The sequence below is a fragment of the Otolemur garnettii genome, unplaced genomic scaffold (assembly GCF_000181295.1).
Source record: "Otolemur garnettii isolate 467f Iridium unplaced genomic scaffold, OtoGar3 scaffold00153, whole genome shotgun sequence".
NCBI classification, from domain to species: Eukaryota; Metazoa; Chordata; class Mammalia; order Primates; family Galagidae; genus Otolemur; species Otolemur garnettii.
Window position 1 is genome coordinate 2,975,445 of NW_003852548.1, and position 16,426 is coordinate 2,991,870.

Sequence of the window (16,426 nt, forward strand, 5' to 3'; positions counted from 1 at the left end):
TGTGGTGCTGATGGTGGGGACTTGGAGGTGGCAACCTGATTGGAAGCGGTGGCACGCTAGGATGCTTGTATTGATGCTTCGTATCAGTTTATTTAGAGGGGTACTTCTTTACGGGAGGGGTTAAAATCACCTCTTAGCCCCCTCACCACTAGTGAGGTTTGGAGCGTCTTTCCCCCCAGATGAATGCTGCAAGAGTGGTCCAGGTCTCATCTGTAGCCCCAGTTGGTGCTCCTTCACCCCCACCAGAGAGCTAAGTCGGTAGGGGCCGGGTTTGAACCTGCCACCTCCGGTATATGGGGCCGGCGCTCTACTCCTTTGAGCCACAGGCACCGCCCTCAGAGAGCTAAGTCTTATACACACCCTATTTTTCTCATTTTTCTCTCAAAGCCAGGGCTATTTGAGATTTATGAGGAGGGGGGTAAAGTTTCTGGCCAGATTCCCAAACTCTCTTTTTGGCTCTTTCCCCCTAAGTCCTGAGGAGTAGATCTTAAAGACCCCCACCCCCGCCGCATTTTCTCTCTCCAGTTAGATATTTCCTTCTCTGAGCTCAGTTGGAGGGTTGGGAGCCTCCTTCCTATTCTCGGGCTCCGCTGTGCCTTGTGGCTGGGAAGAGGGGTTCCTGCGCCCACAGTCAGAACTCGGGCGCCTGTCGGAGGTCTTTAATTAGGCACCGAAGCGGCAGCCTACAGCCTGGCCTTTTATCGTGCGCACAGGGGACTTCCTCCATTAACATACAAACCAGTCACTTCCCGCACCTCCTTGCCCCAGGGAGGAGAGTCTGGGAGGAGTAAAAGAGAATGAGCAAATTAGTTAACTAAGAAGTCACCGGGCGCCCCGCCTCCAGGCCTTGTTGCTTAGCCGGTGTCTTGGTTCTCCAGTTGGGGCAGAGGCAAGGAGACTGCAGGGTCTGTAAAATACAGAGGAGTCGGGTAGGGTGAAGCCTGTCTGTGAAGTATGGGGTTCTACTGGGATTCTCTGGGGATCTGAGGTGTCCACAGGACCCAGGAAGGGGCATGGCTGAGGGACCAGAATTAGAACCAAAGACTGGGCACCCAGCAGGTAGAAGTGGGACAGCTAGCAGGGATACTCAGCCTGACTCAGAATGATGGGCAGGTGAGGGCTCACAGAGGAAGCCATTCGGTAGAGGGGCCTGAAATGGTACAGCAACATGAAGGTCAGTTCTTTTATTTTTGTAGAGACACAGTCTTACTTTATCGCCCTGGCACTCTACCCAGTCACACAGCTCACAGCAACCTCCACCTCCTGGGCTTAGGCGATTCTCTTGCCTCAGCCTCCCAAGTAGCTGGGACTACAGGCGCCCACCACAACGCCCAGCTATTTTTCCGTTGCACTTTAGCCTGGTCCAGGTTTGAACCACCACCCTTGGTATATGGGGCTGGGGCCCTACCCACTGAGCCACAGGTGCTGCCCTCTTTCTTTCTTTCTTTTTTTTTTTTTCTGAGATAGAGTTTCACTATGTTGCCCTCGTAGAGTGCTGTTGCATCACAGCCCACAGTAACCTCAAACTCTTGGGCTTAAGAGATTCTTTTGCCTCAGCCTCCCAAGTAGCTGGGAACTCAGGCGCCCACCACAATATCCAGCTATTTTTTGGTTGTAGTTGACGTTGTTGTTTGGCAGGCCCAGGCTGGGTTCGAACCCCCCAGCTCCAGTGTTTGTGGCTGGTGCCTTAGCTGCTGAGCCACAGGCACCCAGCCAAGGGCGGAGCTTCTTTATATTTGCCCTGCTTCTATCTCCTCAGGTTTCCCAAAAGAAAGACACACAGAGAAATCAGAGCCTGATGGACTAGGTGGTTGAGGAGTTTATTTGGGGGAGGAGAATTAATCATATTTGTTCTTCCTTAGGGAGGGGAGTCTTCAAACAATACCAAAGGGCGTGGGAAAGGGTGGGGGTCTGCAGGGGAGAGGGAGGGGCCACAGCCAAATAAAATGGCAACACACAATCACAGGCACTACTGACATCACAGACGCAGCAGAGGGTGCAAAATAGGAACTCCAGACCGGGCCTCCAACCACCACAGGATGGGTGGGGGTGAGAGGGAGGAAGGGAGCAGAGGAAAGGGGGGGAAGGGGGTAGGTCAGGCCCACAGACCCATTTGCTCTGTCCTCTGATTACCTTGCTTATAGCTTATCTTGTCACTGGATGGGAAGGGTGTAGGGTGTGCTTGTTTCTAGATTCCACCCCTTAAACTCCAACATATATCTATCCTTCAGCTCCTCCCAGGCCACCTCATTCCCTGGCCTTGGCCAGGGCCATTCCAACCTACCCCTTACAAAACACATCCTGAAGCTCCTAACCAAGTTCTCCCTCTCAACCTGCTGCCCAAACCCATCCACTTTAAAACATTTTCTTCACTGCTCCATTGGGGAGGGACTGTTCCTTCTGAAACACTCATACAAGCCCCACTCTAAGCTGATCTCTGTCTGGAACCCTGACCAGGATCTCATCCCAAGCTTGGCCCATTACTGAATCATGCTTCTTGCCCTGCCCAAGATCTGTCCACTTTAGAATCAACACTCCTGAGTGTTCCAAGCCATATACCTTCCACAGACTCTGATCCCAGTCCAAGACCTTCCACTCTGTAGCTCATTCTGTCACCTCACTCAAAGCCCTGCTCCCCTCTATAACCATACCCTCTGTCTCCTTTCTAGCCCCACCCCAGAATGCTCTAGGGTACTCCTCTCTTTTAGACTACAGATTCAGTATGTCTGGAACCTGACTCCCTTGCTGGCCCCTCTAATCCAGAGCTCCCCTACAAGGCCACCTTGGGTCCTAAGCTGTCTTCTTTACCCCAAGTCCCCCCAATCTCGGCCTTTCACCCTGTGGTCGGATTTCCCCTAATGGCCTCTGTTCAGGCATTGCTGAAAGAACCAAGGCCAGAGTTGGGAGGAGGGCAGAAAGAGAGGGGAGAGAGTCTGAAGTCACACCCACCCTCCCCACACAGCCAAGGTCTGTCCCCTCTCTGTACCCCTTTCAGAGCCCCCTAACCTCAGGGGACAGGGATGAGGAACAGGGAGGGACCAAAGGATGCAGAGGAAGGGGTAGGGGTAAGAGAGGGGGCCACTCAAGACTCGCCCCTAGTGCATGAAGGGAGTGAGGTGAGGGCGGGGCTCAGACAGATAAATAGATATTTATATATAATATATATATATATAAACAGCAAAGACAGTTAGGGTCTCCTGGCTGAGGAGTGGAGACCTAGGGTATAGGGATAAGAAGGGGGGCAGGCCTTCTCCTGAGCTTTTGCCTACCCATGGGGTGCTCCTGGGCTGCACTGACCTGTAAAGACAAAAGACATAGAAAAGAGTGGGTCCAGACCAGGCAGTGCCCTCAGGGAGGGGTTGGACTGCTATGCCTTTACCCCGGCTTTACCCTCTGCCTGGCATGCCTTTTCTTCCTTTTTCTTTCACTGATAGTCCTGGAGTCAGCTTCACCCCACCTGCTCCTACAGGCAAGATATTCCTGATCTTGCCTCCACTGTATTAGGTACCAAAGAGATTGTGGTCCCCTACCAAAAAACACTCCATTAACAGGTACTGTTTTAGCCATTGGTGATATACTATATTTGGCATAACAAAGATCCCTGTCTTTATGGAGCTTGCACTGTTACACTATATTTCACAAAACAAAGATCCCTGTCTTTATGGAGCTTGCACTGTAGCAGGGGGGAGGCAGACTTCATACAGTGAAGAGGCAGCCTTCATACATGGCACATAATAAAAGGTGAAAACAAATGAAATGGAAAAATAAAACAAAAAGTAGAGTCAGCAAGGGGGAGAGCGGTAGGATGTGATGTCAGAATGTCAGGTAATGGGGTCACAGAGGCTCTTGTGGATGAGGCTGTGGAGACTTTAGCTTTGGCTCTAGATGAGTTTGTAAGCCATAAGATGATTTTGAGTGGAAAAGAGTAAAATGAGAGAAAAATGCCTCATCTTATGTTGCTTCTATTATTTACTCTATAAAATGTTATCTAACATTAAGTGGTTGGTGGTGCCTGTGGCTCAGTTGGTAGGGCGCTGGCCCCGGCCAAATTGCAACAAAAAAAATAGCCAGGCGTAGTGGCAGGCGCCTGTAGTCCCAGCTACTCAGGAGGCTGAGGCAAGAGAATTGCCTAAGCCCAGGAGTTGGAGGTTGCTGTGAGCTGTGATGCTACGGCACTCTACCGAGGGTGATAAAGTGAAACTCTGTCTCAAAAAAAAAAAAAAAAAATCTCTGAGTGATGCTGTAGCATGAATGTCATGGTCCTATCCTAAAGTCTAGTGGAAGAGACAGTCAATAAACATATAAACTAATAGTTACAGAGTGTGATAAAGAAAAGCCCAGGGTACTAGGGGAGAGATAACAGATGGGACTTGTTTTAGTCAGAGTTGTTAAGCAAGACTTCACAGAGTAAGTGACCAAAAGGTTGAAAGAGAGCTGGCCAGGAAAGTTACCAGTGTATGAGGATGTGAAACTCTAGGGGAAAGCAAATACTGTATATGGGCCCTGAAGTCAAATTGTGCCTAGAATACTGAGGTGACTAGTGTGGTTGAAACAGGTGGAGGTGGGGTAGGGCTTGTGATCATAGTGAAGACTTCTGCTTTTAATTTGAGTGAAATGGGAGCCCTGAAAGAGTTCTGAGTGTAGTCCAATTTAGTATTTTTCAGAATCCTTCCTGATGCTGTGAGTAGGACAGAATAGGAATGGAGGTGGACACCTATGAAAAGGTCCAGGGAAGATGACAGTGAGAAGTGGGAAAATTATTAACATATTTAGAAGATACAGCCAAAAGCATTTTTTTGTTGTTGTTTGAGACAAGAGTCTCAAGTTGTCGCCCTGGGTAGAGTGCCTTGGCGTCACAGCAACCTCCAACACTTGGGCTTAAGTGGTTCTCTTGCCTCAGCCTCCCCAGTAGCTGGGACTACAGGCGTCTGCCACAACGCTCGGTTATTTTTTGTTGCAGTTATCATTGTTGTTTTAGCTGTCCCGGGCTGGGTTCGAACCCGCCAGCCTCAGTGTATGTGGCCGGCGCCCTACCCATTGAGCTGCGGGCGCCACCGAGCCAACAGCATTTTTTGATGAATTAGATGTGGGGTGCTTAATAAAATTCCTGCCCTTTCCATCTTTGTTAACTCAGTGCCAGAAACTACTTCCATTCACGTGAGGTGTCACGTCACCCCTCTGCCTTCTCCTTCAGCCTTTTCTCCCTGCCTTCCCCCTCACATCTGCGGGAAATCTCACTCCTCTTTTAAGAAGGCAGGCAAACCTTTCCAAGGCTCCCAACTCAGCGCTTTTCCTCCTTTGCTTCCGGACCGGGGGCGAGGTGGCGGATCTATCCCCTCCTCCCGGATTGGTGAGCTCGTCTGACCTTCAAGACCCAGGCGGTTTACCCTCATCATTTATTAGCCTTATGACCTATTGGCTTAACAGTCATTTTCTAAGACCCACCTCCTCTTCCCATCGGTGGCTCCAGCGCTCCTCTGATTCTCCACTGCTCAAGTCCCCCTGCTATTCTCTTCTAGTATTGGTCGCTCTGCTCTCTCTCTTCCCCTCTCTTCCCGCAGAGCTGCACTCCTATCTCTTTCCCATTGGTTCTTCATTCTGCCCATCTTCAAACACCACTTTCCTGTTCTCCATTCATTGGCTAGGTTTCCGCTCTCTGCTTGTAGCGCTTATTGGCGCCTTCTGACTTCAGTCCCTACTTGTCCAGCTAAACGCTTTACAGTCCATCCCTGGCTTTTATTGGTTCATTGGCCTGCTCGTCTCCTTTTATGTACTCTCCTTGGCCGCGCCACCCGCCCGTCACTCACCAGACTACATCTGATTGGAGAAGGAGGTGGGCGCACCCTGCGGGCCGTAGCCTTGCTGCCCATAGTCGCCCTGAGGCCCGTAGCCGCCGCCGCTGCCGCCCGCTGGCTGCCCGTAGTCGGGCTGGTAGCCGCCCTGGGGCCCGTAGGAGTCCTGGGGCCCGTACCCGCCGGGGCCCTGCCCATAGCCCGCATCGCCGTAGGCATCCCCGGGTGCCGGTTGTTTCTCCGGGGCGCCAGGAGGCGCGCGCAGGAATGGGGCGGCCCAGCCTGTCTCCTTAAACACGAACCACAGATTGCCGACCCAGAGCACCAGGTTCAGGAAACCGAACACCTGCAGGGAGACAAGGCCTAGCTGTCGTTCCCGGACCAATGCTCATTGCCAATTGCCTTGGCAGTCTGAGACCAAGCGTGCAGGAATGGGCATGTTGGGCATGAATCCGCGGGCTCCCATAGGGTGGTGGTTTCTGAAACCCAGACCCTCTGAGTTCCAGTGTGTAAACGTCAACGTGCAGAAAAATCACCTTGGGGTGGGGGGTGGGGCGAGGGAGAAGGTGTGTGAGAATTTTGATTCTGGGGGATGTTGAAATCTACCAGCATTACATATACAAGTGCATATATGTGTGCATGTCTCTATATTTACCATTGTACAAAATACGGTACATTTAAATTTAGAATGCAGGACCTCTGTAAGTTGACCACCCAAGGAACTGTAACAAACTGGTCAACCTAATGAGGAGACCAACATAAGGAATAGGCCTATTGTACTGAGATGTACACGTGCAAGTCCAGTGTGTGAAAATTAGTTCAATTTGAGAAGGTGGTCAGCTATGGAGGTTCTGTATATTTATACTAAAATGGAAGGTAGGGCACTGCGGCTCATGCCTGTAATTAGCACTGTGGGAAGCCCAGGCGGGTGGATTGCTTGAGATCACCGGTTCAAGACCAGCCTGAGCAAGAACAAGACCCCGTCTCTAAAAACAGCCAAGCGTTGTGGCAGGCACCTGTAGTTCCAGCTACTCGGGAGGCTGAGGCAAGAGAATTGCTTAAGCCCACAGTTTGAGGTTGCTGTGAGCTATGATACCACAGCTCTCTACTGAGGGTGACAAAGTGAGACTCTGTCTCAAAAAAAAAGCATACGTTTTTATCAATATACATATATACCACTAACATGCATATATACACATAAACGTGTATACAAATATATGTATAAGTGCACATACATGAAATATGTAAATACATACTTTAATATTAAAATATAAATATATGAAACCCATATGAAATAAAAAAACTATATACCTTTTACTATATGCCACACCCTCTTTTTGGACAGGAAGTAATATCTCCATTTTACAGTTGAGGAAACAGGCCCAGAGAACCTTAAGTTGTCCAAGGTCTCACAACCAGCAAGTGACAGGAAAGAGCTGTAATCTTAGCATTTGTAATACTTGTATATGACTTACCTTGTGCCAGGCCCTTTTCTAAGCACTTTATATATTACCAGTTCACTAAACAAATTTTGCAGCAGGACTTATTGTTAGTCTTCATTGTGCATGTTCAAACTGAGCCCCAAGAGGCTGTGTGACTAGTTTCAGGTTATAGACCTTGCAGAAGTGGCAAAGCTGGGATGTGAGCGCAGACATCTGACTTCAGCCAGTAGGGGGCATCCAGGTGAGAAAATTTTTTTTTTTTTTTTTGAGACAGAGCTTCAAGCTGTCCCCCTGGGTAGAGTGTTGTGGCATCACAGCTCACAGCAACCTCCAACTCCTGGACTCAAGCGAGTCTCCTGCCTCAGCCTCCCAAGTAGCTGGCACCACAGGCGCCCACCACAATGCCCGGCTATTTTTTGGTTGCAGCCATCATTGTTGTTTTGGAGAGCCTGGGCTGGATTCGAACCCGCCACCTTAGGTGTATGTGGCTGGAGCCTTAACCACTTGAGCCACAGGCACCGAGCCCAGGTGAGGAAATATTAAAAAAAAATTTTTTTTTTTTTACAGAGTCTCACTCTGTCCCCCTGGGTAGAGTGCTGTGGCAGGCTTTGTAGCTCACAACAACCTCAAACTCTTGGGCTCAAGCAATCCTCTTGTCTCAGCCTCCCGAGTAGCTGGGACTATAGGCACCTGTTACAATGCCTGGCTAGGTTTTCTATTTTTATTTTTATTTTTTTTGAGACAGAGTCTCATTTGGTCACCCTTGGTAGAGTGCGGTGATGTCATAGCTCACAGCAACTTCAAACTCTTGGGCTCAAGTGATTCTCTTGCCTCAGGCTCCCGAGTAGCTGGGACTACAGGCGCCTATTTTTTAGAGATGGGGTCTCGTTCTTGCTCAGGCTGGTCTCAAACTTGTGAGCTCAGGCAATCCACCCACCTCAGCGTCTCAGAGTGCTAGGATTATAGGTGTGAGCCATTGTACTAGCCTAGTTTTTCTATTTTTAGTAGAGACGGTGTCTCACTTTGCTCATGCTGGTCTCAAACTTCTGAGCTCAGGCGATCCACCCTCCTTAGCCTCCCAGAGTGCTAGGATTACAGGCATGAGCCACTGCACTGGCCCATTTCAAATCATTCATTCATTTTGCACATGAGGAAACTGAGGTCCCAAGATGGGGCTGAGTTGCCATGACTAGGCTGGGTCTGGGATCCAGATTTCCCAAACCTAATCTGGACAGAAGGTCTCATGTTTCCCCCTTGGGGACAGTCTGTGGTGTAATAGTGGTATTGCTATCTCATCCTTCAACATTATTGGCATGCTTCCTCCAGGGAGTCCCATTGGATCTTCCCTGATTCTCCTCTTATTCTCACTCTCCACTGCTCCCCATGGCAAACTGGAAGTTTCTCAGCCTCCCTCTTCCAGCCAGTCCCCAGGGCTTACCACGGAGGTGTTGAGCCCGGAGGTCACAGGGTCCCTCAGCTCCTTGCATGTGTTTCCTGTCTGGCGGCAGACAGCCATCTCCTTGATAATGTTTTCTGGGTCTGTGGCCATCTTCACGTCTGATAGCCCCTTGGCCCATGCCGATGAGCTAACTAGCCACATGAAGGCAAACACTGCCGTGGCCAGAAAGTCCTAGGTAGGCAGAGGTGAGGAAGAGACTCTGTGAGTGGGATGCCTCACAGTGGGCTATGGGACCTTCTCAAATCACAGGCTTTGTTGGAAAGGGGGACCCCCGCTAGAGGCCTGTTTCACCCCTACCTTTCCATTTCTGAAGCTCACAACACTTTCACCTGAAGGTAGCCCTCCCAGCTTGTGTGTATGTGTACATGATGCAGAGAGTGTAGGAGTGTGATTGTGATATGTGGGTGTGAGTGCTGGGGGGAAATCTGTGGGATGGTTTCCAAATCTGTAGAAAGTAGTGTGCCTTTCCACTTTTGTCTACATGTAGGAATTTGTGTCACTTTGTGTCTGGGATGAGGGTGTGTGAGTATAGCTGTGTAGGAATCAGTGTGTCTTTGTGGCATGATGACATGCATGACTGTCACAGTGATCCTCTGAGGGCTCCTTCCTTTGATCTAGACTACGTGGTTGTGTGAGAGTGGGCAAATTCCCAGGTGTGGGTCTGTCTGGGATTTTGTGTGGGCTGAGTATGTCCTTGTGACTCTATGACTCTGTGCCTTTAATGCCTGGTGTGGACTTAGCAGCAGCAGCAGCACCAGCATATGTGGCTGTTACGGAGGCTGCTTGCATGTAGGTCTTTCTGGGATTTGGTGTGACCTATTAACATGGCTGTGTTCCTAAGGCTTTGTGTCCCCATGATCTCTGCATGCAAGTAGCTATGGGGACTCACCATCATGGGTCCTTTGTTGTTTTCTCGGTACTTGTTCTGCAGGAAGATGTAAGTGGCCAGAGCCCCCATGGAGTAGAGGAAGGCAAACACGGCCACGGTGACAAAGAATTCGGCAGACGAGGAGTAGTCTCCCACTAAGAAGACCTTGGTGGTGCCCCCTCGGCAGTTGGGTGCATCAAAGTACACTTGGTGCAGCCTGTAGACAGAGGTGGGCAGGTATGGCCCAGCCCCTAAGGAACCCCTGCCCCGGCCCATTCATAGGTTCTCCCAGATTCTGACACGTTCCCAGGAAGGGGAGGAAAAAACCATTCACAGAGCACCTACTATTTACCAGTCACATTTCACTGACTGCTCAAAACATCCTACTGAGATAGGTTTTATTCTTCCTTTACTCTGACCCAGGCACTCTGGCCTCCTGGTTATTTCTAGAACTTGCTAAGCATCTGCCCACCCCAGGATATGAAGTATTCTCTTTGCCAGGAATATTCTTCCTCTAGATATCCTCATGTTTTTTTTCTGTTATCTCCTTCAACCTGCTCAACTGTCACTTTTTCTTTTTTTTTTTGAGACAAAGTCTCAAGCGGTTGCTCTGGGTAGAGTGCTGTGGCGGCACAGTTCATAGCAGCCTCAAACTCCTGGGCTTAAGCGATTCTCTTGTTTCAGGCTCCCAAAGAGCTGGGACTACAGGCGTCCGCCACAGCACCCAGCTAAACTGTTACTTTCTTAGTGAGGTTTTCCCTGATCTCATTATTTTAAATTAAATTGAGCCATTCCTTTCCAGCACTCCTTAGTCCTTTCCTTGCTCCATTTTTCTTGGTAGCAGTGATCTCCATCTGTTATGTATTTTACTTTTTTTTTTTTTTGAGACAGAGCCTCAAGCTGTCGCCCTGGGTAGAGTGCCATGGCTTCACAGCTCACAGCAACCTCCAACTCCTGGGCTCAAGTGATTCTCCTGCCTCCACCTCCTAAATAGCTGGGACTACAGGTACCTGCCACAATGCTCAGCTATTGTTTGGTTGCAGCTGTCGTTGTTTGGCAGGCCCAGGCTGGATTTGAACCCGCCAGGTCAGGCGTATGTGGCTGGTGCCTTAGCCGCTTGAGCCACAGGCACCAACCCTTTTACTTTTTTTTTTCTTTTTGTTGCAGTTTTTGGCCAGGGCTGGGCTCGAACCCACCACCCTTGGCATATGGGGCCGGTGCACCCTACTCCTTGAGCCACAGGTGCTGCCTCTTTTACTTTTTTTTTTAATCTTAATTTTTGCTGTAACTACAAGAGGGCAAGGCTTTTTTCTGTTTTGTTCACTGCTGTAGCTCCAGGGCCTGGAACAGTCCTGGCACATAGTAGGTGCTCAAGAAATGTTTATTGAGCGAAATGTACAGAGATGGAAACAGAGGCACAGAGAAGTGAATTAACTTGCCTAAAGTCACAGAGCTGGGAAGGGAATTACAGATTTTGGATCTGAACCTTGTTTTCTCTCTACATCACGTTCACTCTTCTCTCTACCCCATTTCAAGTCCCTGAGAGAAAAAAATGTCTGCATAGCAGAGGAAAGTCCAGTGACTATAAAATAGGAAAAGACAGACAGCAGGAAAGAAGGGTAAAAGGGTTTTTGGAACAGGATATGTGTATGTGAGGGTAGCGGGGAGGACTGGGAAGGTGTCCTGGAACTAAGGCCTTTCCTGTGGTGTGATGGAGGAGGGAGTTGTAGGGAGAAGGAAATGTGCGTGTGGAGGACAGGAGAGGGGTCTCAGAGCTCTGGTCTCAGATTAGGAGGCTAGATTCTGAGACTGAGCTAATGGTGCTGGTGCCATTGTGTAGCAAAAGTCTGGAGGAAAGAGGCTTACATTTATTAATCACCTACTAAGCACTCTACATAATTGTTTCATTTAACACAGTGGTTCTCAACCTTCCTAATGCCACACAGCCCTTTAATACAGTTCCCATGGGTCGTGACCCACAGGTTGAGAACCGCTGATTTAACACCTCTTAGCAATTCTTTAAAGCAGGTATTATTATGCCCATTTTACAGATGAACAAACGGAGGCTCAGCAAGTTTAAGTTACTTGCCCCGGGTGTAAAGCTGGCAAGTGGTGGATCTAGGAGTTTGAATCTAGGTTTGAGCGTCAAGTTTCTAGTGGGCTGGGTCAGGAGAAGGGAGTGTATAAAGGGGAATGGGGCTCCTTGGGGGGCATCAGGACAGAGAGTGTGTTAGTCAGGGAGACACAGGGCAAAGATTTTTTTTTCTAGGAGATTTGTGGCTAAAGGGTAGATCCTTAGGACCTGAGGTCCTAGGCATTGGAGATATGGGGGGCATGCACTGGAGATTTTTGTGGTCTTGTGGATTCCCAAAGGGTGGGCTCTAAGCAGTATCCCACACTGCCAACTACTCTCCTTCTCTAGGTGCTCTTCTCTCTTGCTTCTGTGAGCCCATGGACAGCTGATTGCCCCTCTACCTCTCAGGCCTCACTTTCCTGGTACCTCTTCTTTCTACCATTGCTCAGGGCTTGTGCTGGGCTGTCTTCTGTTCTAATTCTTCCTTTTTCCCACTGGGTGATCTCTTGAGCCCACATTTCCCTTGACACTCAAAACCTCCCAGTTTCCAACTCAATCCCTGACCTCTTTCCCTAGCCCTTAAAGCTTGTTTCTTTATTTTTGCTTTCTTAACAAACACTTATGGAGCCAGGCACCATGCTATGCACTTTATAAGCATCAATTCAATCGCTACTAACTACAACCCTGTGAGGTAGGTATTATTATTATCCCCATTTACAGATGAGGAAATTGGGACCCAGAGTGGTTATGTCATTTGATCAAATAGTAGTGGAGGAGCCTCAGAAACCTACTGAAGGCTTGGCGCCTGTGGCTCAAGTGGCTAAGGTGCCAGCCACATACACCTAAGCTAGTGGGTTCGAATCCAGCCTAGGCCCGCCAAACAACAATGATGGCTGCAACCAAAAATAGCCAGGCATTGTGGCAGGCGCCTGTGGTCCCAGCTACTTGACAGGCAGAGGCAGGAGACTCGCTTGAACCCAGGAGTTGGAGGTTGCTGTGAGTGTGATGCCAGGGCACTCTATCCAGGGGGACAGCTTGAGGCTCTGTCTCAAAAAAAAAAAAAAAAAAAAAAAGAAACCTACTGAAATTGTGTCTGTAGGACTCTGTCATTCCACCCTCCAGGAGGTAAAACATATCCATGAGGGTAGCAACCATGCCAGCCTGTGCTCCTCTCTGTGCACCTAGCACCCAGCAAAGTGCCTGGCACAGTGTGAGCTCAACAAATATCAGAATTGTTGAATTGGGTTTAATCATCCCCCCATATAAGAAGCACCCCCTCATTTTTCTCCATCATGAAACCCTGTATGAGAGGATCCCCTCCTCGAATTTCTCTCAATCTGCAATTATCCTCTTTATTAATTTGTTATAATGTAGGCTCCATGCAGGTAAGGATTTGGGTCTGCTTTAATCACTGTTATGTCTCCAGCACTTTGAGTAGTACTTGGTATATAAGAAATTCTTTAAAAATGCGTGTAGAATAAATGAATGGAGATTAAATAATAATACTGGCTAACATTAATTGAGCACCTACTGTGTTAAGTGGTGTGTATGTGTTTTCTTTTGAGTCTTCTTTATTGCCTGCCTCCTACCCTTTTCCTTCACTAGAACAGAGCTGGAGGGTGATAGCCTATGTCTATCTTGCTCACCACATAGTCCTAGAGTCCAGAGCAGTGCCAGGTACAAGGCAGGTGCTCAGTGCATGGGCAGTAATCCCCGCAGGTGTGGCCTCTTTAGGTGGGGGCTGGGAAAGGGTCACTGGGGAGGAGGTATTGGCTGGTCCCATTCCACCCCTGCCTCTCTCTGGGCTGCTGAGATCCCAGAGTGGGGGCACACCTGAAGGGATACTCAAATTCAACTTCGATGTTGGGGTCACTCCCAGACTTGTTGGCACACTCCACGCTGAGCCGGAGCTCCCCGCTGTAGCTGCCGCATGTGGCGAAGGCGAAGATGGCGAAGACCTTGGGTAGCAGGGTGGGGATGGCTATAGTGAGCTGTGTGCATGTGGGAGGGGGTGTCCTCCTCTAGACAGATTGGGGGCCCAGCAGAGGCAGCAGCAGATGGAGCAGTCCCCACCCCCACTCCCTAATCAGGGCTCATCGGGACCAAGGACAAGCTGATTACAGGGGTATGGCTGTCTCTTCCTTTTCTTCTCTCTCCCTGTGTCTCTCTCTGTCTCTACTTCTCTGTGCTCTGATTTCCCTCCTCTGTCTCTCTCTGTGTCTCCCTGTTTGTTTTTCTTGTTATCTCTGTTTTTCTGTCTTTCTCAGATGTTTCTTCATCTCTCCATGTCTCTGACTCTCTGCATCTGCTTCTCTAGTGACTAGCTGTCTCTTTCTATCTCCTTTTCCCCTCTCTGTGGGAGTGTATGTTTCTATCTGTCTTTCTGTTTCTTGGTCTGTTTATCTCTTACTCAGTCTCTGTATGGCTCTCTCTCTCTGTCCCCACTGCGCATCTCTGGGTGTTGGTTTCTCTTTTTTTCCAAGTGCCTCTTTCTCTATGTATCTGTCTCCCACATCCCATTTCCCTGCCTCTCTCTCTGTGTCTATTTCTCTTTGTATCTCTGTTCTCTGTGTATCTTTTTCTATCTTCCTTTTCTTTGTCTGCTTCTCTTTTCTCTCTTGTTTCTGTATCTCTTCTCATCACTGGATCTCTTTTTTCTCTGTATCTCCATCTTTCTATCAATCTCAATCTTTCATTATCTCTCCTTCCTTCACTATCTGTGAGTGTCTCTGGCTTTGCATCTTTCCCCCAGCAATCAGCCACAAGCTCCACCTCCTTCGCCTCTTTCTCCTTTCAGGAGAGGAGGTAGGACATCACAATCTGCCACTTCACAACGGGGGTACCCTCATCCCTATGTGATGTCACAGACCATTCGTTCTCTGGTCCCAAATGACTGAAACCTCACCCTGGGGCCCAATTCCCCTGTCCCCTAACCCCCCCATCCATTCTTCACTCCCCACCCCAACTCCGCCCCTGCTCTTGTAGACCTCACTACCTCTCTCTCTCCTTGCGCTCTCCCCCAATAGCACAGACCACACTCACCCATTGCAGCACCTTCACAAAGCCAAGGGGCTCCTTGACCACCCGGAACTGACCCCCGGCCACCAGCTGAGGAGAGAAACAGTGTGGGGGTGGTGAGTTGTTGGAGGCAGAGAGAGAGGTGAGGGGCAAGGTTGCCAGGTGATGACCCTGGGGATGGAGCATGTGACTTCAGGAAGGGGTGATTTTGGAGATGGGATGAGAAGGAGAAAGTGACACCTTGAGGAAGGTGTGAGCACAAGGATTTCTGAGAGAAGACCCCCCCAAGATTCAGGACTGGTGGGGAGGTTTGGGGTGATGGTGAGTCAGATGGCAGATGAGGTCAGGGGAGGGGAAGATGGGAACAGGGTTAGGACTAGTTAGGGAAGGAAAAGAAAGATCTGAAATATAAAAGCAAGTCAGATGGGGAAGGGTATTGGGTGGAGAGAGTGGAGATAGACTTGGGGTTCATCCTGGTGGGGGAGGGGGTCTTGAGTGGTGAAGGTGAGTCATAACAGGGCGGGAGTCAGGTTGGTTAGAGTGGGGGAGGGGTCTGCAGCAGTAATGGTGAGTCAGGTGGTGGTAATGGTGGGGTTTGAGGTGATGGGGGAAGGGTTGGTACTGGTTTGAGGGGGGTGAGTTTCTGAGGTGGTGAAGAAGAGTGAGATAGCGGAGAGGGTCTGGACTGATTAAGGTGGGGGAGGGTTGGAACATGGCTTTACTGGCTATGTGTTGGGGGAGAGGAGACTGGGGGTTTTGGAAAGGCAAAAGCAGATCGTCCCCCTAGGTGTGCTCTGGGGGAAGGGGTGGTCGTCTACCAGGGTATAGTTTCTATTTGGGAAGGGCGGGTGCCAGGCCTCCCTCCCCACCCCCACACCTTCTGTCGCTCTATTTCCCAGATCATCTGCAGCCCCCCCCCCGCGTCTTCCTTCCACTCTCCCCTCCTCTTCCCCCTTGCCCACACCCAAGACCCCAGGCCCCTCTTGCTCCCCTCCAGGTCGCCAGTAATGAACTGGGCTTCTGGGGGCCCCGCTGCGGCAGTGAGAATGGCCCTCGCTGCGGCAGAGAGAGCACTCCTTTTCTCCACCTTCCCCTTCCTCCCCTTCGCCGGCCGCAGACCCCCAGCCCTAGCGCCAGGGACCGAGTTTCCGCTGCCAAGACCCTGCCCACCATCTCTAAGTCGGTTGGCCTGAGCGACCCGGGCCTGGAAGGCCTGGAAGCGGCGGGCTCTGTCCACGGTGCTGGAGCGCGTACCTGATTCACCACGTCCATGTCTGCCAGCAGCAGCATCAGCAATGCAGGGGGCGGGAGGCGCCTGCTAGCAAGGGCGGCGCGGGGCGCGGAGGGGGTGGCGCGCTATTGTCGGAACAGCCCAGGCGGCTGCAGTCCCGCCCCTCTCACCCCCTAAAGCTCAATGTGCGCGCCTGCGCAGAGCGGGTTGGGCCACAGTCCCGCCGCCATTCCATCTCTAAAGGTCTGGAACTGGGAAAGCTTCCTGGGAACGTCATTATCTGTGGAAACACAGCTAGAGGTCTAGGGAGAGGAGGATCGTTCGATACTACAGTATGTCATTTTGCCAGGCCCTTTTCTGAGTTGGTTAAATGTGTTCTCTCATTTAATTCTTGCAACAGCCCTATGTGGTGGGGACTAATATTGCCGTTTTTTACAGGTGAGGAAAATGAGTCCCCAGAGAGATTAAATGACTTGTACAAGGTCACCCAGCTAGTAATTGGCAGTGCTCAGAGTCTCTGCAGTTTAAACATAGTTCAAGGT

General features: G+C 50.1%; 1 protein-coding gene across 1 annotated transcript; it reads right to left on the minus strand.

The window, feature by feature from the left end:
- Window positions 1–1,801: 1,801 nt before the first annotated feature.
- On the minus strand, window positions 1,802–15,953 carry SYP (synaptophysin). Its single transcript, XM_003799662.2, has 7 exons — window positions 15,908–15,953; window positions 14,678–14,743; window positions 13,469–13,593; window positions 9,583–9,778; window positions 8,673–8,864; window positions 5,808–6,138; window positions 1,802–3,297 (listed from the first exon to the last, which is right to left on the minus strand). The coding sequence occupies exons 1-6, from the start codon at window positions 15,941–15,943 to the stop codon at window positions 5,812–5,814; spliced, it is 942 nt and encodes a 313-aa protein (XP_003799710.1). The 5' UTR covers window positions 15,944–15,953; the 3' UTR covers window positions 1,802–3,297; window positions 5,808–5,811.
- Window positions 15,954–16,426: the final 473 nt, after the last annotated feature.